Here is a 25,019-nt window from a genome sequence, read left to right on the forward strand (position 1 = left end):
CTCTGGAAGGCTGTGGGGGCTTACAGTTCTGAAACCGGGTCGGGGGAGCTTTGAGGAAGGTTTGGAGGAGCGGACTCGAAGGAATAGGTTTCGGGACTTGGGGGAGAGCTGCACTGGGGGATTTCCAGAGCTGAGAATGGTTTAGTGGGGGAGGAGCAGGGGTCCAGAGTCCGGGCGCCCGGAGCACGGTCTAGGAGTCCGGACCCGGCTTGGGGGTTTCGGAGCCAGGATTGGGGGGAGCGGGCCCCACGTGCTCGTGACGCGGGGGCGGCCGGTAGGCGCGGCGGCGACGCGAGGCCGGCGGCCGTGCGGTGCCGGGAGGGCGGCTAGGCAGTCGGCAGGATGCTGTGCGCAGCACTACCGCTGCTCTGGCTGCCCCTGGCGGGGGCGGCCGCAACCGAAGAGCCCACCCGGGAGCCGGGGTCGCCCGGCGAGCCTCCTCCAGGGCTGGCGCTCTTCCGCTGGCAGTGGCACGAGGTGGAGGCGCCCTACCTGGTAGCCCTGTGGATCCTGGTGGCCAGCCTGGCCAAAATAGGTGAGTGCGTCTGTGGGAAAGCCAGGCCGGTGGCTGGCAGCGGACCCACCCCCACCCCCTAGTCGCCAGATCTGGGCCGGCTTCTTGCACAGTGCCAGGACTCAGGCTCCGATTCCACAAATCCGGGCTCTCACAGAGTTCCTGCGCCCTCTCTTGTGGCTCTGCCTCCTCCCCTTCGCGCGGGGGAGGTCTGAGGCTTTGCCTTCCCTAAGGGCTGCCTTTGCTCTCTCCAGCCTCATCCCTAGACTCCTTTGCCCTCTCTGCTCCCCTCTTACCCTTGCAGTAAACCCTTCGGTCTGGCCCCTCCTCCAGCAATCTCCAGCCTCCTAGAACCCTCTGTCAGCGACGAGGATGAGTGGGGACATTGAAGGGATAGCGTTCTCCGGAAAGCTCAGGCATCTTGGTCCTGAAGAAGCAGTCTTCCCAGGAGACCACGTCCAAGTGTCCACTTTCTTGGGATACTAGACTGTCAGTTTTTCTCTAGTCCCCTTCTGCTCCCCTATAGATGCACTATTCTTTAGGTGTGCTTAGCGGCACCCCCCCCCCCCCCCCCCCCCCCCCCGCCCATAATTCAGATCTACATTCTTCCCACTTCAGGGGTAAAACAAACAAACAAAACAACAACAACAACAACAACAAAAACCCACCTTATTTATCAGGGCCTTGCTTACTATATGCTGCCTACACTAGGTGGTTTCGTACAGCCGACCTCCTTCTGTCTGCACAACTTGTGCTTCACATTGCTTACCTTGAATAGAGCTGCTTTTCCTTACTTCTGCCTCTGCCTCCCCACTTCTGAGCAGCCAGTGGCCCCTCCTCCCACCAGAGACCCTCCTCCCTCTCCCTGTTCTGCAGGCTCTGCTCTGGGGGTGACTAATTATAGCTGAGCGTTGCTACTCACTCCCCAGCTATGCTGGCACAGCCTGTACTCCAGTCTCACCAATACAGTCTTCATGTAGGAATTACATAGCTTAGAATTTGCCCCTCTACTGCCCACCACCCCCCTACCAAGGGACTCTGTTGGTGGGGAGGAGTTGCTGGGCAGGGGCAGAAGAACTTTCCACTCTGTTCTGTCAGCCCATTAATAATGGAAAGTGGGGGCTGAAATGCCTTCAGGGAGCCTACTTCTGCCTGAGAGCAGACTTTGGTGATGGGTTTTGGATTGCATTGTGGGGGCTGATGCATGCTGTGGAGGTGAGGATGGAATAGAGTCCCTGAAGGAGAGGAGAGGGAAACTAAAAGTAGGGAGGGATGTGTATGGGCAGATCTATGACTGAATTTGCCTTAGGGTCTGTCAGCAGTGAGAGTAAGGTGGGAGAAGCCTCAGATTTGGGAACCAAGAATTGGGTTTATTGAGGATCTATGGGTTGTAGGAAAGTTCTTGTCTTATTTAGGGTTTATAGTAATGACTGTAGTTTCCCCCATAATTGGATGCCAACTCCTCTGGGGGTAGGCAAAGATAGCCTCTTCAACAGCTACACACACACACACACACACACACACACACACACCACAAAAAACAAAAAACCTTCTCACAGAGGAGGGGAGAGATTGGAATACCTTCCCTCAGCTTTATTACTAGAAGGTTTGTTTTCTTTTGTTTTCCTTTTTATTCAACAAATATTTATATAGATCCCACTATGTACCAGGAACTGCCTGAAGCCCTTTGGATACGACTTCCAAAGGGCACTGTCTTGGCATTGGGTCTCACATAGGCTAACATGAGGCTTCTTCACTACCTGCCACTCCAAGTATGGGGAGAGTTGTTCACTTGAGATCTCAGGGCCCAAGGGAGAGACAAAATGACTTATTTTAGTGGGGAAAGGTAGGAGTGGCGATAGTGCTAGAAACCCATTACATGCTTCGTCTTCTTTTCCTGGGGGACAAGTCTGTCATTATTTTCCCCCGGTCATTTTTTTTTTAAGATTTTTTATTAAAAAATTATTTTTAATGTTTATTTACCATTGAGACAGAGACAGAGTGCGAGCGGAGGAGGGGTAGAGAGAGAGGGAGACACAGAATCCGAAGCAGGCTCCAGGCTACGAGCTGTCAGAACAGAGCCCACCGCGGGGCTCGAACCCACGAGCCGTGAGATCATGACTTGAGCCGAAGTTGGCCGCCCAACCAACTGAGCCACCAAGACACCCCTAAAGATTTTTTATTTTTAAGTAATCTCTGTACCCAACTTGAACTCACAACCCCAAGATTAAGAGTCACATGCTCCACCTACTCAACTGACCAGGTGTCCCTTCCTCAGAGTCATTTTTAATTAATATTTGTTGAGAACCTACTATATGTGTGATATCCTGGTGGGCACATTCACACTGTATCATTTTATACCCACCTTGTGTAATAGGTAGTTTTCTCATATTATAGGAGAAGAGATTGAAGTTCAGGTAAATTAGTTCGTGATCATACAATTAGAAAGCGACAGAGCCTGAAGAATGAGGGATCGTCTTACCGCTAAACCCAATGTTTTTCAACTACTGTTTCCTTAGTTGAGGCATTATAATGAAAAGCACATTGGGCTAGGAGGTCTACAGTGCTGTTAGGATGTATAATATGCATTATGGTCTAGTTAGGGAGGCAGGACTCAATAATATATTAGGTAACATTTATTGAGTGATTATGATAAAGCATTGGGCTAAGTGCTATTGAGTAGATTGCTTTATTTAAACATCACAACAATCCTATGAGATCACTACTGTTTTTATTCCTATTTTGCTGATGAGAAAACTGAAAGAGAGGTGAAGTTATGTGCTCTGAGGTCACAGAACTAGTAAATAGGGGAGGTAGTCTTCAAACCCAGGCAGCCTGGATCTAGAGGCCCTGATTTTTACAGCTATGTTATACACAGAAATATACCAAATAACATTTGCTGAGGCTCAAATAATGGTTACGGATAAGGGAGATCAGAGAAAGGTGAGATGCCCTGAGGATGAGAGTAGAGAGGAGGGGGCATTGCCAGAAATGGAAATAGCAAGCAAAGGCCTAGGTTACCATGACAGGAACACCAAGAAACAGACAACTCTAGCTGCAGTGGAGGGTTTATGGGCATGGAGGTTGGAGATTCTAGTAGTCCTGCATTTCTTTTCTCTTTCCTTGGTCTCGGGGTCAGGGTTCCTGTCCTTGGATAACCTTCTAAGAGTGGGAGGTTATAGGCCAGTGTATATGTGTTGTGCGCACGTGTGTGTATGTGTGTGTGTGTGTGTGTGTCCAATAAGCTGATGCATCCTGCCCTCTTCTTGCATTGTAGTGTTTCACTTGTCTCGGAAGGTGACATCACTGGTCCCTGAGAGCTGCCTGCTGATTTTGCTGGGACTGGTGCTTGGAGGCATTGTCTTGGCTGTGGCCAAGAAAGCTGAGTACCAGCTGGAGCCAGGCACGTTCTTCCTCTTCCTGCTGCCTCCTATTGTGCTGGACTCAGGCTATTTCATGCCTAGCCGGCTGTTCTTTGATAATTTGGGTGCCATCCTCACCTATGCTGTGGTGGGCACACTCTGGAATGCCTTCACAACAGGTGCTGCCCTCTGGGGCCTGCAGCAGGCTGGACTTGTGGGTGAGTGACCCTAGAACCTGGACCAACCCCCTTCTTCACCTCTGGAGCCATGCCCTGAGAGTTCTTAGGTCCTTCCCACCTGGAGTGCAAGGCAATACTCCAGATGGGCCTACAGCCTTCATTTAGGTCTCTGCCAGTTGAGTCTGGGCTTCTGCAGCATGACAGCTGAGCAGAGGCCTGGCTCCCAGCTGTGTGTGGGCTGCTGAGGCTGAGAAGCCTGCATTACTACTGCTGCCTCCTGCCCTCTGTTACCACACTGCCATTTGCCAGCCTTGCTCCCTTGAGGCACAATTCACCATTCCTGCGAGGGCCAGCCATCCTGGCTCTGCCCAGGCCACATTAGGGTGGTTTTCTGTTATTATTATTTTTTTTATTAAGATCTATTTATTTATTATAATAATTTTTTAAGATTTTAGTTTTAAGTAATCTCTATATGCAACGTGGGGCTTGAACGTACAACCCCAAGATCAAGGGTTGCATGCTTTTCTGACTGAGCCAGCCAGACACCCCTTTAGATTTTTTTAAAAGTAATCTCTACACCCAGCATGGGGCTCAAACTCACAACCCTGAGATCAAGAGTCACATGCTCTTCTGATTGAGCCAGCCAGGTGCCTTTATTATTTTTGATAAATCCATATTATACATCCACAGAATGCAATACATTACCCTGGATATTATATCTTTACTTATCACATGGACTCTTTATAGCTACTCTATTGGGGTATAATTTGTCCCATTTAATAGATGAAGAAATAGAGGCCCTTAAACTCATTTGATAAAGGTTAGCAGGAGAGGTCTGTTTTACTGAGGTTCTTTGCCCTCAGACTGCCTTTCCTGCTCCCTTCTTCCTTATTTCCTGCACCAAAATCCATTCAACTCGGAATGTTGATAATTCAGACTTCTTCCAAGGTACAAAGAGAGGTTTGCAATTTCTACTTGAGGCCTCCTACCTGGTTTTCCTAATGGGTGAGTGAACTCTTTGGGGCAGGAAGGGAAGGGAGGACATCAGACCATAATAATAGTACCAATAATAGTAATAATAATAATCCTAATAATAGGTAATATCTATTAGGTACTTACTTTGTGTTAGACTCTGGCTAAATAAAGGACTTTTTGAGGTAGATACTGTTATTATTCACAATATATACATGAGGAAACAGGCTAACAGAGATTTTATGACATGTTCAAGATCTCCCAACGGTGGGTGCTTTTCCTACCATACTTAGCCCTCACAGATCGACAGCCCCTACCCCTTCTGCTGAGTATTCTGAGTGTCATATCCTTTAGGCTGAGAACCACAAGGGTGGGAGAAAGCACTATCTCCCTAATAAAGCCAGTCAGCAGCCAATTTCCACCTGCTGGTGGTTCTTATTACTGTAGCTGCAGATTTTATTGTCAGTGCCACCTTAACTTTTCAGGTTATGTAGAGCTTTCTTAGCCATCTCCTGGGTTGATTTTGCAGCAATCTCGTGAGGTAGGCAGATGAGGAGGCATGGCTTAAGAGAAGTCATGTGACAGTGACAGCACCAACATCACAGAGCTGGTAAGTGGCAAAGCCAGGCCCTAGGCTCAAGTGTCCTGACCTGCGGGCTGATGCTGTGTTCACCATCCCAAGTCCTCTCTGGGTATCCTTGTTTCCACAGTGGGGGTGGAGCCAGGGCTTGTCACAGGGAATGCTGTGGGAAACTGGATACCTCGCCAACTGCTGTCCCCCATCTATCCCTCAAAAGCCCCTCGAGTGCAGGCCAGCTTGCTGGACTTTCTGCTATTTGGGAGCCTCATCTCAGCGGTGGACCCTGTGGCTGTGCTGGCTGTCTTTGAGGAGGTGCATGTCAACGACACTCTCTTTATCATCGTCTTTGGCGAGTCCCTGCTCAATGATGCTGTCACCGTGGTGAGAGTGCTCAGCTGGCTGCCATTCCCTGACCCCTGTTGCCATGCTCTGACTATTTGGGTGTCTGAGCATGCTCAGACCCTTCCCTGGGTTCCCTGGGTAAGAAATACAATCTCAGATTTCACCCTCTCCCAGTAGTCCCAGTTGAACCTTCCCCCTCCTTTCTCCTGACTCTCATCTTCTCACTCAGGTGCTGTACAAGGTCTGCAACTCCTTTGTGGAGATGGGCTCTGCCAATGTGCAGGCCACTGACTACCTGAAAGGAGTCGGTCAGTATTTTCCCGCTTTGGCTGGGTTGCTGAGTCCTGCCCCCTACTGCATCAGGACAGAGGAGGCTGTTGGGTTGCCTCATTCTCCTCTATAGAGAAATGGGGCCCTGAGAACCTGAGAAGGAGGGGCTTTCCTGGGATCCTGGCTCTGGGATCCTGACCCCTGGGAGTACAGTGGGCATTGTCCTCTACTCCCTGCCAGGCAGCAGTCTTATCCGCCCGGGTGGGGTCCAGGCCAGGGGTCACGCTGACAACCCACTCCTCCCCCAGCCTCCCTGTTTGTGGTCAGTCTGGGCGGGGCAGCCGTGGGCTTAGTCTTTGCCTTCCTCCTGGCCCTGACCACACGCTTCACCAAGCGGGTCCGCATCATCGAGCCGCTGCTGGTCTTCCTCCTCGCCTATGCAGCCTACCTCACTGCTGAAATGGCCTCTCTCTCTGCTATTCTTGCGTGAGTCCTGGGGGCCTTGCATGCAGGCAGCTGGGAGGGGGCATTGGAGATGGTTGCCCCTCACATGGACAGAAGCAAGACCCTAAGGAGGCAATAGGTTTCCCTGTGCCCTTGTGGTAGTGGGAGCCTCAAATTCCCCTGGGAAGACAGTAAACCTCACGTCATATTTCAGGATCTACCTCTAGAATTGCCCTGGGCACTGCAGAACCTAGTCTTCCTCTTCCTGAAGTGCTCTCTGGGGTATAGGCTGAGCTAGAAGTGGATCTCAAGGCCTGGTGCCACGGGCTCTAGTGGCTACAGTACTGCAAAAGGTGCCTAGAAAGGATGCTAGTCAGAGCATGTTTCTCCCACCTGCCTCTCCAGGAGGCACTGAATGGGAACTTGGAGACTTGGACCCTTATCCTAAGAGCCCCACTAGTTGTTCTGAGACTGTCTCCATGCCTCCTTGGGCTTCAGCCCTGATGGTCTGACATCCTGTGATGGGCAACACCCCTCCTGCAGCACGCTTGAACCCCAGAGGCTGTGCTTCTGCAACCCCTCCTCACTTGTCCTGTCTGTCAATTCCTCTTCCAGGGTGACTATGTGTGGCCTAGGCTGTAAGAAGTACGTGGAGGCCAACATCTCCCATAAGTCACGCACGGCTGTCAAATACACAATGAAGACTCTAGCCAGCTGTGCTGAGACAGTCATCTTCATGCTGCTTGGCATCTCGGCTGTGGACTCTTCTAAGTGGGCCTGGGATTCTGGGCTGGTGCTGGGCACCCTCTTCTTCATCCTGTTCTTCCGAGCCCTCGGTATTGCCAGCACCCTCTGCTTTCCCACTCTACTTCCTGCCCTGCCCCAGCTCATCTCCTAGTCTGAGTCCATATCCTTGTCAATTCCTAAGCCTCCCCACTATTGTTCATCCTTCCTAGCCCCTGTCAGACCTTAGCCCAGATACTTGGTACCATCCACTCCTGGGTCCTCCACTACCAAAGCCCTGCTCCCACTGGCCTCCCTCCTGCTGTAGGCGTAGTCCTGCAGACGTGGGTGCTGAATCAGTTCCGGCTGGTCCCTCTGGACAAGATTGACCAGGTGGTGATGTCCTATGGGGGCCTGCGTGGGGCTGTGGCCTTCGCTCTCGTCATCCTACTGGACAAGACCAAGGTCCCTGCCAAGGACTACTTTGTGGCCACCACTATTGTGGTGGTCTTCTTCACAGTCATTGTGCAGGTGGGAGAGCCCATGAGGCTGGGTAGGGAGAAGGTCCAACAGGCCCTGGGGGAGGCATGGAGCCTTTGGGACAGGGGCTCTTCTTTCTATTGGGGGATACAGGGGCCTGACTTCTCAGACCTTGAGTGCAGTGAGGTGGAGGTACTGAAGCTGAGGCCTAATTATGGGGAAAGAAAGGCAGGGAACTGGATAGGGCAGGGCTCACCTGCTGCCTGTCCATAGGGCTTAACCATCAAGCCACTGGTCAAGTGGCTGAAGGTGAAGAGGAGTGAGCATCACAAACCCACCCTGAACCAGGAGCTGCATGAGCACGTGGGTACCAGAACCCCATCCCTCCACCTATACCTCTCTTCCTTCTATTTTAAGCAGAGTCCTGATCCAGTCCCCCTACCCACCCCCCTTCTAGACTTTTGACCACATTCTGGCTGCAGTGGAGGACGTTGTGGGGCACCATGGCTATCACTACTGGAGGGACAGGTGAGGGAGCTCCCCCAAGGCTCCTTCAGCAGCAGCAGACCCACCAGCCAGGGCAGCACTGGGGATGTGCCACACTTCTGAGAAGGGACACAGCCAGGCTTGGGCTGGGTGACCTCTGCCAGGAGCCCTTTCAGTGGCATCCCAGTACTCTCAGGATAAGACAAGTCTTCGCAGTGAGGCCTGCCTGGCCCTGTGTGGTCTGGCACCTTCCAGACTCCAGCCTCATCATGCTGTGCTCTGTCCTTGACTGTCTGCCTGCTAATTACATGGACCCTGGTTTAGAACCTCAGGACTCATTGTGCTCCCCTACCCTGCCATTGGGACCTTTGCACATATTCTGTGTATTAGAACATTTTCTTACCTTCTCACCTTCTTAACCACTGTTTCTCCTTCAGATCTCACTATAGGCATAAAGTCCCTAGGGAGGCATTCCCTGGCCTCGCTGACTAGGACGAATCCCTATCATACTCTATAATTATCCTTTGTAGTTCTTGTTATTGTTGCAATTCTGGTTATTTGTAATAACTTCAATTTAATGTCAGGCTTTCCTATAATGCTGTAAGTTCCATAAGGGTGGGGACTAGCTTCAATATTCTCCCTGGCTGAGAGGCCTATACCAAGAGAGCCAGGCTGATGCTGGCAGTGCCCCTATCTCATCTGAGGAAGGGCCAGCCAGCTGGGCCTTGGGGATGGGACTCAGGCCTGGGCCTGACATCTTCTGTAGGTGGGAACAGTTTGACAAGAAGTACCTGAGTCAGCTGCTGATGCGACGGTCAGCCTACCGCATCCGGGACCAGATCTGGGATGTGTACTATCGACTCAACATCCGGGATGCCATCAGCTTCGTGGACCAGGTGGGCCAGCAGCCAGTGGTGGGTAGCCAGCAGAGCAGGGCAGGAGGGAGTGACAAGCAGGTAGGACCTGAGCGGGGAGTTGGGAATTCCTAGCAGACTGGTAAAGTGGCACCTGCAGAAACCAGCCTGACCTGATGCTGAATTCAGAGTCTGGCAAGGAGTAGAGAAAGTTGAGAAACAGCTAGACTCTAGAGTCAGGAGATGCAGTTCAAGTCTTATCACTTACAGACTTGTGACCTTGGTTAAGTCCCTTATCCTCTCTCAGCCTGTTTCCTCTGTTGTAAGAAAGCAGGAATAAGAATACATATGTCACAGAATTTTGTGGATTCAATATGTAAAGTGCATAGCATAGTACCTAGATGATCAAAAGAACAGAATAAGTGTTAACTCTTGTTGTTTTTATTACCCTTTGACTGTCTGGGGTACCCTCAATCTGCTTGCTTTCTGACCTCTGTCTTGGCCCCAGCAGGGAGGCCATATCTTGTCCTCCACAGGTCTCACTCTGCCCTCTATGCCCAGCCGCAATTCTATGGCAGAGACATCTGTCACGAACCTGTTGTAAGTCCTTGAACCCCCCTCCAATTCCTCAAGCTCCTCTCTCTTGGGCCCTCTCTCTGCATCCCTTCTGGGAAAGATTTGTGGGCACTTTTGCTTTTTGCCCTTCCCCTGGCCTGTGCCTCCTGGCCCCTCCTTAGCACACATGTTCCCTGCTTCCTGCAGGAGGGAGAGTGGCAGTGGAGCGTGTCTGGATCTGCAGGTGATTGACACAGTGCGCAGCGGCCGGGACCGTGAGGATGCTGTGATGCACCATCTGCTCTGTGGAGGCCTCTACAAGCCACGCCGCAGGGTGAGAGCAGGGAGGGTGTAAGAGTTCCAAAGGGGAGTGGAGGTGGGGGGCATTTGGGGGAGTGGTCTGGGGAGACCATGACTGCAGGCTCAAGAGGCAATTGGCACCAGCTAGTGAAGAGCTATAAGTGCCCAGTGGAAGAGCATGGGCATTATCTTGTAATAACATTTAGCTTTTTTTTTTTTTTTTTTTTTTTTTTTGGGAAAGGGTTGGGCTGATATAAGCACTGTTTAAAGATATCTTCTTCTGGTAGCAGAGCATAGACCAAATTGGAGGGGCGAGGTGCGAGGCTGGGAGAGCCAGTTGGGAGGCTGGAGTGAAACACTGGATCAGAGTTGGGTGGTGGTAAAGGAGAGGAGCACATAGGATTGAGTGGTTGTCTTGAGGGGGAGAGGAGGGGATGGACTACAGAAGGCTTGATGGGGTCACAGGCAGAAACAGAAGTGCTGAGGAAGCCTGTGGGACCAGCTTAGTATGGGGAAGGCAGACATCTCTTGTAGGTAGTGTTAGTCTAATGCAGGTCAGGAAGCTCAGGCTGGAATGGTCCAACCCATTCAGGAAGGAATCTGTTGCAACCCCACAAGGGGGCAGCATGCCATTACCTTGAACTTTTCAGAAATGGGAAGGCAGCTCTTACCATTCCTGGCAGTTTTAACAGTCAAGATTGTTTCTACGGTTGAGACAGAACTGGCTTCCTTTAACTTGCTGGCACGGGTTATAATTTGACTCTCTGCAGCTCTGCAGAATAAGCCTTCAAAGGTTTCAAGACAGTTCATTTTCACACAGTCCTTCTTGCCCTCAGGCCAGCATCCCCTCTCCCTTGTCTCCCTATGTCTTCTCTGGTCATAAGAAACAAGGCCCTGAATGCAGCTCTAGATGTGGTTGACCACAGCAGGGCATAGAGGCTTTCTTACCTTTTTAGTTCTAGAACTTGCAAGTCTCTTCCCGATGTTCTGAATCCCTCCAGCTTTGTCTTACCACTCTGAGGCCCCAAAATGTCCTTACAATCAGGCATACTCCCATGTCTTCCTCAGTTAATGGCTATTCAACTCTGTCTCATCCAACCTGTGGGGGGTTTTGTTTCATTTTGTTTACTTTTTTCTTAAGGCACATCTCACTCACAAAACTAGACAGAATAAAATTACTGATTTATGCATTACTCAGCTCCCCTAATTATCAATGCATGGTTGATCTTGTTATATTCTGTACCTCTACCTCATCCCATCCACACTTTTTTATCTTAAAGCAAACTCCAGACATAGCATATCACCTCTAAATATTTCTTTTTTTTTTCTTTTTTTTTTCACCTCTAAATATTTCAATATGTATCTCTATGTGGCAAGAAGTCTACGTATACAATGTATGTATAAAATAGTAGTGTGATTATCGCTTATAACAAATAACAATAATTTCTTCTCACATGAAATATCCAGTCAGTATTCATAATCATCTTTTTTCCAGGTGGTTTGTTTAAATCAGGATCCAAATAAAGCCCACATTTTGCATTTGGTAAATATTTCTCTTTATTAAAGAAAAAAATCTCTAATACTTCCTTCTCCTTTCTCCCACTTGCTATTTATTTATTGAAAAAACTGGATACTTTGTCTCAGGGAATTTCCCATTTTGTAGATTTTGCTAATTATATTCCAGTGGCGATGTTTAACATGTTCCTCCATCCCCTGTATTTCCTGGTACTTAAATCTAGAGGCCTGGTCAGATTCAGGAACATTCAGTAGGTGTGCTTTGTATTATGTATTGTATCACATCAGGTTGTACATAACGATTGGTTGTCTATGGATGTGTGTGCATAAGATTGGTCAATGGGTGCAGTTCAACCAGTTCTTATGTAATCAATTAGAAAACAAAACAAAACAAAACTGGAGTAAGACTATGCTTATCCCCGTTAAATGTCATTTTATTTGATTTAGCCCATCAGTGCATCGTTTGGATCCCATGTTTGGCACCAAATATCTGTTCAGATTCACATCATGTGAAAATTTGCTAAGCCTGTTAACTTTATATTTATCCAAATCAACATAAAAAGTTGAATAGGGTAGAGCTGAGGACAGAGCCCTGTGGCATGCTACTAAAGACTTTCCTCTAGACTGCCATGGATCAAGCATTTTTGGGTATGGTTACTCAACTAGTTCTGCCATAATTCTTCATGTTCTTCACAGAAATGTTATCCGAGAGAGAGAGACAGATTGTTTAGTATGGAGTTACAAATATGAGATTATAGTTTCAGAGATAAGGGCTGGAAATAAACATAAACAGTCTTTATTGTCAGAGATTTCCTCACCTGGAAACATCAGAATCCCTTGGGGGAGCTTGCTAGACTACATATTCCTGGCTTTACCTCCTGGAGATTCTGATTTTGTAGTGTGGAATGGGACTAAGAATCTATGGCCTTAATAAATCGCCCAGGTGATTCATGCAGCTGGTGTGATGGCTGCATGATGTCTGTGACTGGGCTAGCTGAAGCTGGGGGAATGGAGAGTTCACTGCAGAGAGCTTTTGGAGGTGAGACATGAAGGCCAAGGACAACACTGTGAGAAATGCACATGGGAGAAAAGGAATGGGAACCAGCAAAGGAGAGGAGATGCGCAGTAGCAGATGGTGTCTTGGAGGCCTGGGCCAGAAGGACGGCTGGATGCTGCACAGAAGTCAGACCAGTGCCTAACCAGAGATCATGCCATGGCATTGGTGACCAGGGAGAAAGCACTGTGGACTTGTGGACCCTGGAGTTGTATTTCTGGTATTTAAGAAAGTAATGGGTATAAGGGAAAGTATCAGAATCAAAGTATAAAAGTTTGGCAGCAAAAGGGAAGCAGTGGCCTTAATGAAAAGGCTTTCTTCAGGGGAGAATGGGCCAGGGGCATGCTTAAAAGCAGGGTGGTGGGCTGGTTGGCATGATGAGAGAAGGAGTGAAGGTGCTGGAGGGCCGGGAAATGGGAGGGAGCAGGGAGCTGATGGAGGCAGGGAGGAATGGGCTGAGCAAAGTGGAGGCCAGGGTTCAGGGTACGCCTGTGAGGGAGCTGGATTCCTGCACCCCCAGCAAAGAGGGATCCCTCTCGGTGATTAGGTGGGGGAAGGCAGATGGAAAACTTGAAGGGAGCTCTTAGAACTGGATTGGGGCAGCAGAAAATACAAGTTGTAAGAAAGGGTCGTGCTAGGGAGGTGAGCCCAGATAAGGTGATTTGGACCAGATGGCAGTACTTCTTTTTGGCAGTCTAGGTCGGTATGTAATGGGCTTGGTGTTTGTGAGAAAGAGTGGGAAGGAATAGATGATGGGAGTGGTCCTAAATTGGGTGCAGGTGGCTTTTGGGATCAAAAGAGTCCAGGGTGTCAGGAGAGATAGTTCTGGAAGTCCAAGGTTGTTGCAGAAATGGCTGGCTGGAGAGTTTCTCGTAGAGGGAGAATCCTATATAGCTGGATAGGGGTGTGTGGGCCAGGCACAGGGACCAGGCTCCTTAAATGGAAGGGCAAAGAAGGAAATGTCCCCCACAGTCTCATTGCAGCCCCAAGGGACAAGATACAGGGTCCCCTGCCTCTTGTTACCTCATATCAGAGAAAATTGGGGAAGGGTAGTGTGGAGGATAGGGACAGCCAGATTTGGGGGGATAGGTTAAGTGATAAAGGGAAGTTATTCCCCCAGTGAACTGAGAATGCAGAGTGTCTGGCTGGGTTCCTTTTGTACTTTTTGTTTTTTTAATCCATGGCTAGTTCTGGAAAAATGGGGCTGGGAGGGTCTATCGTGCACATGGTGCTATGGCCTGGTCTCCTGTGGGAGGCCAAGGCTCCTGGCCTCATGGCAGGGTGGGCCTGTCATTGCCAGTACAAAGCCAGCTGCAGCCGCCACTTCATCTCAGAGGATGCACAGGAACGGCAGGACAAGGAGGTCTTCCAGCAGAACATGAAACGGCGGCTGGAGTCCTTTAAGTCCACCAAGCACAACATCTGCTTCACCAAGAGCAAGCCACGACCTCGCAAGACCAGTCGCAAGAAGGCATGTGCTTTCTCTGGGACTTCTGTTTGGGGCTGGAGGCTGATGACACATAGTTTTGAGCTCTCAAGTATTGGAATCCAGCCCAGGGGAACCCCTAGTTGGTTAACCCTCAGGGTCTTGGTGGCTGCAATAGTTTGGGTTCCCTTTTGTATCTTCCTAGAGTCCCAGAAGGGTAAGGTGAGCCCTTTTGAGGGAGATCTGCGTCTTGCTTTGTGGTCACATCCTGGGAGGCAGCAGGACCTCCTACCAGAAGTGACCCAGCATGAGAAAGGCAGGTTCCTGAGGTCAGGGGGAGGGGGCGCTCCAAGAGTGCCTAATGCAGCCCAGGCTGAGGCATCCAGAGCCCTTGCTGGGGCATAGGTTACTTAGACTCTACAGTTGGCTGGGGGGCCAAGGGCTGATGGAACCACTGGGATTGATATAGATTCCCTCCCCAACTGTGTCAGGAAGACCCTACCAGACAACAGGGTTGGGATTTTGAGCCAGGGCCAGAGACTTAGGGTTTTTTTTTCTTGGTCCTCAGAAGGATGGTTTAGCTAACACTGAGGCCACAAATGGGAAACCTCCTCGAAACCTGAGCGTTCAGGACACAGGCAAGCAGGGAGTGGGGGTGGGGGGAGCTGAGGATGGGGTGGGGGGCAGAGGCCCATCAGCCAAAACCTGGAGGATCTCCTCTGTGCTACATTCAGTGCCATGGACTGAGACTCCTTCCCTCAGGGACCTCTTGGGCTTACCTGATTTCAAAGCTGGACATGTTCTAAGCAGTTCTTAATTTGTGACAGGAGGTATCTAGTATATAACTACAGGTTAGAGGCCTTAAGGACAGGGAGAAGGTGTCATGGAGAAGGGGGGAGCTTGAAGGATGGGTCACCCATGGGGCCCAGTGTCCTGCCTACAAAACCAGGAGTTTTTTGGATGAGCTGAGCATTGATGGGTCTTCCAGCTCTCCTGATGCTCATGTTTTCAGTTGATGATGGGGCTTCAGGGCTGAGAGAAGATGATGGAGGAGCTAGAAAGTATGACTTCCCTCCTGGCTTCCTCTGAGGACTCTGCTGTCTCTGGTGGCCTCCTAGGGCTCTGTAGCCCCACTTAGCTTCCTCTTCAGCCCCAACCCACTAGTCCAGTGCTGAAAGAGCCAGAAGATAAGGTGGGGAGGCTCTGCCAGCCGTGGGCTCTGCCTGGGTGGACAGGGAGCTGGTTTGGCGTCATGCAGTACCAAGAGGCAGCTGCTGGGCTGGCCACCCCCACTCAGCTCTTGTCCCTGTCCAGCTGCTGTGATCTTAACTGTGGAGTCTGAGGAGGAGGAAGAGAGTGACAGTTCGGAGACAGAGAAGGAGGACGACGAGGGGATCATCTTTGTGGCTCGGGCCACCAGTGAGGTTCTCCAAGAGGTCAAGGTCTCAGGTAATGGCTTCCTCCCAGCCCCCCACCCCCACCTGGGGCAAGCGGGAGCTGTGCAGCTGCCTTCTTCCCTCTTCACGCATGGCCTTTCCTCCAGACAACTCCCTTTTCCTACTCATTTCTTTACCAACCAGCATTTCCTGAGCATCTCCTTTATATCAGGAATCTGACATACCTGATCTAATTCAATCCTCACAATAACCAAGGTGGGGAAACTGAGTTCGTAGAGAAAAAAGGGACTTAGGATTTGTCCAGCAACCCACAGCAGAACTGGAATTTGAACCTGACCCATCTGACTCCCAAAACCTACACCTTTTTCACTGCCTCATTGCCTCCCTTTACAGTCTAGCTAGGAATATGAGGTGACAAGCAAACCTAACACCAGGCTCTGTTGTGACTCATGCTCAGCACACCTGCCCTCAGGTAGAGAGCATCTGGTGAAAGTGGCCGCCTGACCTGGGGGAGGAGCCTGAATTCATCAAAATGGCATTACAGCAGATAAAAAACAATACATACATTTTTCCATATGTGGAGACCTAACTTACTCATATCATTGCTAGTTGGCTCCAGCATCCTCAAGTGTCGTTTTAAAATGTCTTCTTATAGAAAATAACAAAATATATAATAGACAGAATCACAAAGTTAACTGCCTATTACCCTGCTTCAATAATTACCTACTCCTAACCAATCTTATTTCATCTCTCCCCTCACCTTTGCCCCTCTCTTCACTGGGTTCTTTTGAAGCAAATCTCAAATATATCACCTTGTCAATAAATACTTAAGCATGCATCTTTAAAAGATAGGGATTCTTCTTAAAAAATACAACTGCAGTACTATTATTATATCTAAAGTCCCTGTCGTCAAATATCCAGTGTTCAAATTTCCCTGATTGTCTTAATATTCTTTTTTTTACAGTAGGTTTGTTAAAATAAAAATCCAGATAAGGCCCTCACATGACATTTGGTTGATAAGTCTCTTTTAACCTACAGCAATGGTTCTCAAGGGGGTGGTAGTGGAGTGATTTTGCCCACAGGGGACATCTGGCAATATCTGGAGACATTTTTGGTTGCCACAGCTGAAGAGGTGCACTTGCATGTAGTGGGTAGAAGCCAGGGATGCTGCTACATACCCTGTGATACACAGGACAGCCCTACAACAAAGTATCTGTGTTCCATCTTGTCAGTGGTGTCAAGGTTGAAAAGCCCTGATTTACAGGTCCCATACCTCCTTTTTCCCCTTCCAATGTATTTATTCATTATTACCTTTTTTTTTTAATTTTTTTTTAACGTTTATTTATTTTTGAGACAGAGAGAGATGGAGCATGAACAGGGGAGGGTCAGAGAGAGAGGGAGACACAGAATCTGAAACAGGCTCCAGGCTCTGAACTGTCAGCACGGAGCCTGAGGCGGGGCTCGAACCCACGAACTGCGAGATCTTGACCTGAGCTGAGGTCGGACGCTTAGCCGACTGAGCCACCCAGGCGCCCCATTATTACCTTTTTAAAAGCTCTTCTTAAAAAATATTTATTTATTTATTTATTTATTTATTTATTTATTTACTTATTTTGAGAGAGACAATATGCACGCACGTGAGCAGTGGAGGGGCAGAGAGAGAGAGAAAGGGAGAGGCAGAATCCAAGACAGGCTCTGCGTTACAGCACAGACCCCATCACAGGGATTGGTCCCACAACTGTGAGATCATGACCTGAGCCAAAATCAAGAGTCAGATGCTCAACCGACGAGCCACCTAGGTGTCCCTCCAATGTATTTATTGAAATAATCTGGTTATTTGTCCCACAGTCTTTCCTTGTCTGGATTTTGCTGATTGCATCCCCAAAGCATCATTTAATATGTTCCACCATGCCTTTTATTTCCTTTAAACCAGCAATTAAATCTAGATCAGATTTCAGTTTAGATGTTTTGGTAAGAATACTTACTTGAGAGGTAGCAATGGTGTAGTTTGTATCACATCAGGAAACACATCCTATATCACTGTTTCTCTTTTGTGAGGTTAATATTGATCATTGGGTTCAGATGTTAGCCCCGTCCATTATGAAGTTCGCCATCAGTGTTTCACCAGTCTTAGCAGTCACTGATGATCATTGCTAGATCCAACATTTCATCCAGGGTTGTACAGTGGTCATTTTCTACATTGTTTTTTCGTCTGCGTTACTAGCAATTCTTCTATTAAAAAAACTTCTCGTCAATGACTTTGTTACTTTGAGGTACAGTTCATACTGGAATAGATAAATGCTTGATTTTATTCCTTTCACTAATCGGTTTTCAAACCAGTGAAGCATCCTCCAAAGGTGAAGACTGAATTCTTTTGCTGTTTTAGTTTGGTCGTTGTTGTGAAAATGTAATATTCCAGGTCTTTTAAGAGAGGTAGTTTTACTTCCAATCACAGCATCAATACATTTCATACTGTACTTGACTGCTCAGGACTTTATCAATGAGCAGGTATGTATGTGCACCTGTTATACGCAAGGCATCGTGCTTGACTTGGAGAGCAGGGGGCGGTAGGTGTCCAGGGGTTTCTCTTTCCCAGGTTTCCTCTTTCAGAACCTCCAACTTCCTGCCATGCAGTGGCCCAGTCTTCCATCCTGGCTGCCAGCAGTCCTGGGACTCCTGGCTCAGGTCCCCTTTGTGGCACAGTGTTAGCCTACTATTGGGTTTGCATGAGCTCACACTCCTGGGCTCTGTCCCGCCAAAGGGCTGTTATGGGTGCTCAGGCAGGGTGTCCAGCACCAAAGCCTTTGGTGTAGAGCCTTGAGATATTCCTCACCCTCACTGCTGTCTCCTCTGGGATGGGCCTGGCAGGATATGGTTTCTTATGCCAGTGCTGCAAGTCGGTGAGGGCTGATCGCAGATGGGCTTTTTTCCTGCCTGGCTCTTGCTTTCTCTTGCTTTAGTTATTTTCATTTGTTTAGTCAGTATTTGCCAAGAAACTACTATGTGCCTAGGCCTGTTCTAGGTGCTGAGGATACCATGAGAGCAAAACCAGCTGTAGTGCTTTCCCTCGGCAAGGCATTCATCAACTAATTACACAAATGGATGTAATAGGGCAAATGTGGAATGAATTTATTTATGAAAATGCAGTTATACTTGAGAAGGATTCCAATGTGTTACTAATGAGTTCGTGTGTATTCTCTGTCCCTAGGGAGCCTTGAGGTGTGCCCAAGCCCACGCATCATCCCCCCCTCCCCAACCTGTGCAGAGAAGGAGCTACCCTGGAAGAGTGGGCAGGGAGATCTGGCAGTCTACGTGTCCTCGGAAACCACCAAGATTGTGCCTGTGGACATGCAGACAGGCTGGAACCAAAGCATCTCATCCCTGGAGAGCCTGGCATCCCCACCCTGTACCCAAGCCCCAACTGTGACCCGCTTGCCTCCTTGCCCACTGGCTGCTGAAGAGCCTCAGCACCCTTTCAACCTGCCGTATGATTCACGCCCTAGCTTCGCCTTTCCCCCAAGCCTAGCCAAAGCTGGCCGCTCTCGCAGTGAAAGCAGCGCTGACATCCCCCAGCAGCAGGAGCTACAGCCCCTCATGGGATATGAGGACCGCACCCATCTTAGTCCAGGCACAGCCAACTCCCACTGGTGCATCCAGTTCAACAAAGGTAGCCGGCTGTAGCCCAAGACTCAAGGAGGAGTAGGAGGCTGGATCCCCCATGGGAAGTCTTCCCTGGGCAATAGGCAGAGGCAGAGGAGCCCACTTAGCCTGACAGGGGGCCAGAGGAGCCTGAACTAGCAACTGGGCTTCCTTGTGGCAGGTCAGAAGGGTGTTGGGCTGGTCCTCACAGGGGCACTTTCACTATCCTCCCTGCTCCTAATTCCTGCCATCTTCCCTTTCACTAAGGCCCTTACCCTGGCTAAAGACCCAGTCCAGAGCTTCTAGGAGCTAGGCCCACCCACTTGGGAAGCTGATGCTCTTTCCCCAGTGGACCCCCCGGGAGTCACTCTAGGCAGCTGTTCCTGCCCCCAAAGCAAGGCATCATTCCACAGCTAATGCTGGCCTTTCCTGCCCTTCACTCACCCCAGCACCAGCTCAAGGACAGCACCCTGGCAATGAGGCTCCTTGAGGGGCTGGTCCTCAGAGGCACTGGGGTGGGAGGTGGAGCAGGTCTCAACCTTAGGCTTTGTTACCTGTTGGGTCAGCTACCTATAGCCAATTTTTGAGGGGCAGTGGGAATCTGTGTCCAATTCTTGCTTTATCTCCTATACTTTGCTGACATTTATTGGGGCCATAGTTCTTTCTTTTACAGGATCAAGGCCACAGGGCTGGGCCTCGCTTCAGATCAGGGCTGTTTCTTGGCAGGGGTCACTCTGAAGATATGCTGCTCTGCATCCAAGTCTGGAACTTTCAGATCCCTGGGTCTATATTTTCTAAGGAGGGGAGATAGTGGCCTCTGGGACACTACCACCTTGACATTCCCCAAATAGGAAAGAAGCCAGGTATTCCAGGGCCACCACTCCACTGCTCTGGGGGCTGGGATGCCTGGCTGAAGTAATAAGGGGGCTGTCTGGGTGGCAGGTAACTTTCCTGGGGTTAGTACCTGCTTTGTGTCTTGTATCTTGAACCTGAGACACATTAAATATCTCTCAGATGGATGGGTGTCCTGTGTCCATGGGGGGGTGGCTCTAGGGGTGGGGGTGGGAGCAACTGGGGTATCTAGTGAGGGAAGCAGAAACTTGCAACTGCCTGCCTTGGGGCTTCTAGGATAGAGCATGGAGGGGGATCCTGGGAAGGACTGTTAGGCGTGCTGGCCCTCTTCCTTTTTCCTTCCTCCCTTCCCAATATGGTCCCCTGAGCAGGGGGCCTGCAGTAGTAGTCCAGGGATCACTGTATGGGCACAGGGTCACAGAAAATGGGGAGACCAGCAGGGAAAGAGACCCCAGAAGATAGATCCCCAGGTACCCAAAGATGCAGCCACTACATACTGGGACCAGATAAGCCTTCCTTGAAAACCTGGAGGCAGGTGTAGGACAAATAAACAGAAATACTCTGCACATGGCAGATGGGAGGCCAATATCCAGGGAGGTGGTTACTCTATGAGTTTACACTACAAATTAGGTAGTGTGGGGTCCAGAAACATCTAGGAACAAAAAGGAGACCCTTAGGTAGTATCAGTCCCAAATTTAATTTCCACTGTGTCTGAAGAACTTTTAAGAAAATAACTGACTATATTAAGATATAACATATGCTATATATATAAAACATATATAACATATGGTATATAATATACTATAAAACTCACCCATTTAAAATATACAGATTGGTGGTTTTTAATATATTTACGAGTTGTGCAACCCTCATCACAATCTAAGTTTGGAACATTTTAATTATCCCCAGAAAACCCTGTGCCTATTGGCAACCACTCCTCATCCCCTACTGCCCAGCCCTAGGTAATCACTAACCTACTTTCTGTTTCTATAGATCTGAAGGACTCTGGATGCTGTGAAGGTTACATATTTAGTCAACAAGCATTTACTTTTTCTGTGTTATGAATGGGAAAATGGGAGGAGGAGTGACTTGAGCTTTGCCCTCACATTGTTTATACTTGGCAGTGATAGGGCCTGGTAGTTAAACAGTCCATTGTCACTTACCAGTTATGTCAGCTTAGGCATGCTACATATACTCTGTGAGCCTCAGTGTCCTCATCTCTAAGACAGAATAACAGTTATTTTATAAGTTTGCTGTCAGGATGAAATGACAAAATAAGAATCTAGTACACAGCATGGCCCACAATAAGGGATCATAAATGTTTGCCATTACAGGTCTTTTTTTTTAAGTTTATTTTGAGAGAACATGCTCAGGAGGGGCAGAGAGAAAGGGAGAGAGAATCTCAAGCAGGCTCTATGCTGCCAGCACAGAGCCCGATGCAAAGCTCCATCTCACAAACCATGAGATCATGACCTGAGCTGAAATCAGCCAACAGCCACCCAGGTACCCCAAGAAGTATTTTGAGCCACCTGGGCACCCCATGCCACTACAGGTCTTATATCGCAAGGCAAGGAGCAAGGAAAGTGCTGTGGGGCCCTGAGGAGATTTGAGAAGGCTTTGGGAGGAGCTAGTGTGGGTGAGAGTGTGTGTAGGGATTCAGACAATATAGGCAAAGTTGGGTGGGTGCATTCCAGGTAGAACAGTATAAACAAAGGATGCCCAGAGCACACATGGCAAAAACCTAGGAGCAGTGGGTGTTGTACTCTGGAGAGACCAGCCAGGGACACAAAGGCTTGAGGGGTGACACTGCTGAGTTTTGGAGGTGGCAGAAAGTTGGTCTGGGAGAATTGTGATCTGGAGTGCGGTGTGGGCAGTAATGTGCTTTTGGGAGCTCAAACGCAATTGGTATCAGATGGAATGAATGAAACCCCAGGTGGAGGATGGACTGGTAGAAAAGAAGGCTGGGGATGGGAGGCCTGTATCTGTTCAAGCAGCCTGGGGACATGAAGAGGCTGGAGAGGGCAGGCAGCCATTCTCAGACTTTAGAATCACAATCACTGAGAATCTGTCAAACATGCAGATTCCTGGGCCTGCCCTAAGGTTCTGACTCAGCAAGGCTATGCAGACCCAGAAATCTGTAATCTTTTTTTTTTTTTAAGTTTATTTATTTTGAGAGCATGCATGCAGAAGCGGGGGAGGGACAGAGAGAGAGGGAGACAGATTCCCAAGCAGGATCTGCACCATCAGCACAGAGCCCAATGCAGGGCTTGAACCTACAAACTGTGAGGTCATGACCTGAGCTGAAATTAAGAGTCGGATGCTCAACTGACTGAGCCACCCAGGTACCCCTCAGAAATCTGTAATCTTAATCAGCTCCCTTCAAGGGAGACAACAGAGACCACATCCTTTGAGAATTTCTAGATTAGAAACGTAGTAGAAGTCAAATTCACACAATCACACTACCAAAGGTGTAGGTGAGAGGGTGCAGGCGGCTCCTGGCTTGGTGCTGGGTAACTAAGGATGGTGGGACAGCCAGGAAGACAGAGTTAGTCAGAGATAGAGGGGGAGAAAGCAGGTGAACACAGCCAGGGAGAGGCAGGCACCTGGGATGTAGGAGAGTGAGCAAGTCAGGGGCTTGTCTGCGGTTCACCACCTAACTGGGCAAGATGGCAGACATGGCCTTCAGGGCACCCTGAGCTGCATCCAGACCTTGAAGGAAGAAGGATTTTGACCAGGGGAGATGGGCATGGGCTTTCCAGGTAGAGGAAACAGACAAGATTTGTGGTCAGATGAGTTTTTCAGGCCAGTATGGAGTTTGGAGTTTATTTTGGCCCAAAGTGAGAGAGATCTGGAAGGTTTGGGGATATTGTCACCCTTGCTATCTAGGGCAGTACTTAAGAGAGTGTGCAAGTTTTGGGATGGAGTGAGGGCAATGACTTTGGGTCTCTTATCACTAGGCCCATAGCCCCTCTCCTGTTTTTGATTGATTCATGTTGGCAAGGAATGGGAGGCTGAGGGAAGGCTGGGGAAGGGGCAAGAGAAGGAGGTCCAACCCTATTTTATGATCTCAGTGGAAAAAGCTGTTGTGAGTAGTTTTTGTTGCCAGCAGAGCCACAGAGATGGGCCCCATGAGTCACTGCTCAGTCCTGCAAACTCAGCCCATACAGCCTCCTGTGGTCAGCAGCCTGGGCTTGTTCCAGGTCCAGCCCCCAGTGTTCCCCTCTAGGCCTCAGTATGTCCCCATTTCTATCTATATCTTTGCCATCCTAGGACTGTGCATCCTGCAGCTCTCTGCCTTTTCTGTTTCCTTTTCAGACTGAGCCTCTGAATCTATTTGTGACTCTGGCTTACACCTGGCTCAAGGATAGGGAGCCTCATGGGGACAGGAGTAACGTGACCACTCTCAGGCGCCCCTAAGCATTTGTTCTATGCCAGGCCATATGTTAAGTGCTGGAAGTACAGAAGTGACAACACTGTTTTCATGTAGCTACAATGCACATTGTATTGTGGAGTGAATAAACTAAGGCCTGACCCTGACCCTCGATCTGTCTGCCTGTGCCCAGCAGTGCTGGGGTCAGCTATGGCCTGTGGCTTGGGGACTCTTACCTGCTTCTGGTATTGAAGGGGTATGTGTGCCTGCCAGCAGGTCTCCCCAGCTCTTAGGGCTCTTAGGAGGCCTGGCTGGTGGCTGGAGGTGGGCAGACAGTGGGCAACAGAAGGAGAGGGAGGGAGCAGGAGGCAATGACTCAATGGGGCGGCCCTGGGACAGTTGGGGAGGGAGCCAAGGTTGGTCCTGATGCTCACTAAAGCTCTAGGAGGATGGGACCAGAGGACCCGGCTGGGAGCTGGGGATGGAGCAGGACAATTCCAAAGCTCCTCTGGCAGCCAGATCAGCTCATGAAGAAGGCTCCTAGGAACCTGGTCTGAGAATCTGGACTTTGGGGGCTGATGTGGCAGCGAGGATGGGGCGGGCAGGATGCTGTTCCCACCGTGCCTGCTTCTGACACTCTGGTTTGCTCCTCCGGCAACTTCCAGGCTCATGCTTTAGAGCCAAGGAAGTCATTGTACCCACTGCCCCCTCCCCTCCCAGGAACCAAGGGCCAGAGCATGTTGTGGGCACAGTGTGTTCTTCTGGCCACATAGCCTACCTTCTTACAATCTTCCCAAAATTTTGGGGAGTGTCAGGCCAGGCACACATGCCCTAAAGGGACCTCATACCTCTGAGCTGGGAGGGATCTCACAGGTCAAGTCTCTAGGTAACTTTCACCAGTTCAGGATCCCCTGACTGAGGGTGAAATGATGGGGAGGGCATGAATATAGCCCAAATGCTGGCAGCCAGTGGACATTGACATATGGGAGGGTCTTTCCAAGTCCTTGTGGCAACCCCAGGGGGAAAAAAAGGAATGACTTTCTTTTTTTACAGGCAAGTAAGGCTTAAAGAGAACTGAGTTGCTGGAGCTCACCCAAAAGGTAAGTGCAAGAGCAGGCCTGGGTTACGATCTCTGGCTCCAGGACCCTGACCCCAGTCCCAGCCTCCTTGGCTGGACTTTGTGGGGATGGGGTGTAGGTGAAAGTGACAGGAATGCACCAGAGTGGAGGGTCTGGGCCTGGTGGATTCTGGCAGGCCTGGGTAGTTCCTACCCCAGAGGCCTCCCTGCCCCCATCCTCCCTCCAGCCCAGACAGCAGTCCCCCATCTGGTCTTGGAATCATACAAACCTGTGTCTTGGGGCCTGGGCCTGGGCAGAAGATTGAGGACTGCAAAGGAGGGGCCCTTTCCTCCTACCCTCCATAAAGATACCCCTACTGGTTCCCAGCAGCCCCAAGCTGCTGGTTTGGGCTTAGGAAGTTTCTCTTTCCAGGGGATTCCTGGGATCTTGGGCCCACACTTTTCTTCTCGTGAGTTGTGAATGCTCCCAGTTTTGCTGACAGAGAGTGGGGCACCCCCCGCCCATACTTCGTGCATTCAAGAGCAGATTCCCCCCACTCCCACAAACCCTTTCCCTCGACCCTCCCGGCCCAGGCACCCACTCATGCACCCTCCAGCATCTACACCACTTTTGCCGGCAGGCGGACC

At 49.7% G+C, this 25,019-nt stretch overlaps 1 protein-coding gene across 4 annotated transcripts; it reads left to right on the forward strand.

The window, feature by feature from the left end:
- Positions 1–342: 342 nt before the first annotated feature.
- Positions 343–19,899, forward strand: SLC9A5 (solute carrier family 9 member A5). 4 transcript variants are annotated; one of them, XM_042918334.1, is made up of 17 exons: positions 343–535; positions 3,792–4,094; positions 5,825–5,988; positions 6,179–6,257; positions 6,528–6,705; positions 7,279–7,499; positions 7,715–7,917; positions 8,140–8,229; positions 8,324–8,394; positions 9,119–9,248; positions 9,718–9,806; positions 9,969–10,095; positions 11,557–11,604; positions 13,931–14,101; positions 14,625–14,694; positions 15,371–15,505; positions 18,662–19,843. In XM_042918334.1, the coding sequence occupies exons 1-17, from the start codon at positions 343–345 to the stop codon at positions 19,132–19,134; spliced, it is 2,745 nt and encodes a 914-aa protein (XP_042774268.1). In that variant the 3' UTR covers positions 19,135–19,843. The 4 variants fall into 4 exon arrangements, 3 of the variants coding, with proteins under 3 accessions (XP_042774268.1, XP_042774269.1, XP_042774267.1); XM_042918335.1 differs by lacking the exon at positions 11,557–11,604; XR_006197061.1 differs by lacking the exons at positions 343–535; positions 3,792–4,094 and having other exon boundaries at positions 5,912–5,988; positions 18,662–19,273; positions 19,819–19,899.
- Positions 19,900–25,019: the final 5,120 nt, after the last annotated feature.

This window comes from Panthera leo, chromosome E2, assembly GCF_018350215.1.
Source record: "Panthera leo isolate Ple1 chromosome E2, P.leo_Ple1_pat1.1, whole genome shotgun sequence".
Taxonomy (NCBI): Eukaryota; Metazoa; Chordata; class Mammalia; order Carnivora; family Felidae; genus Panthera; species Panthera leo.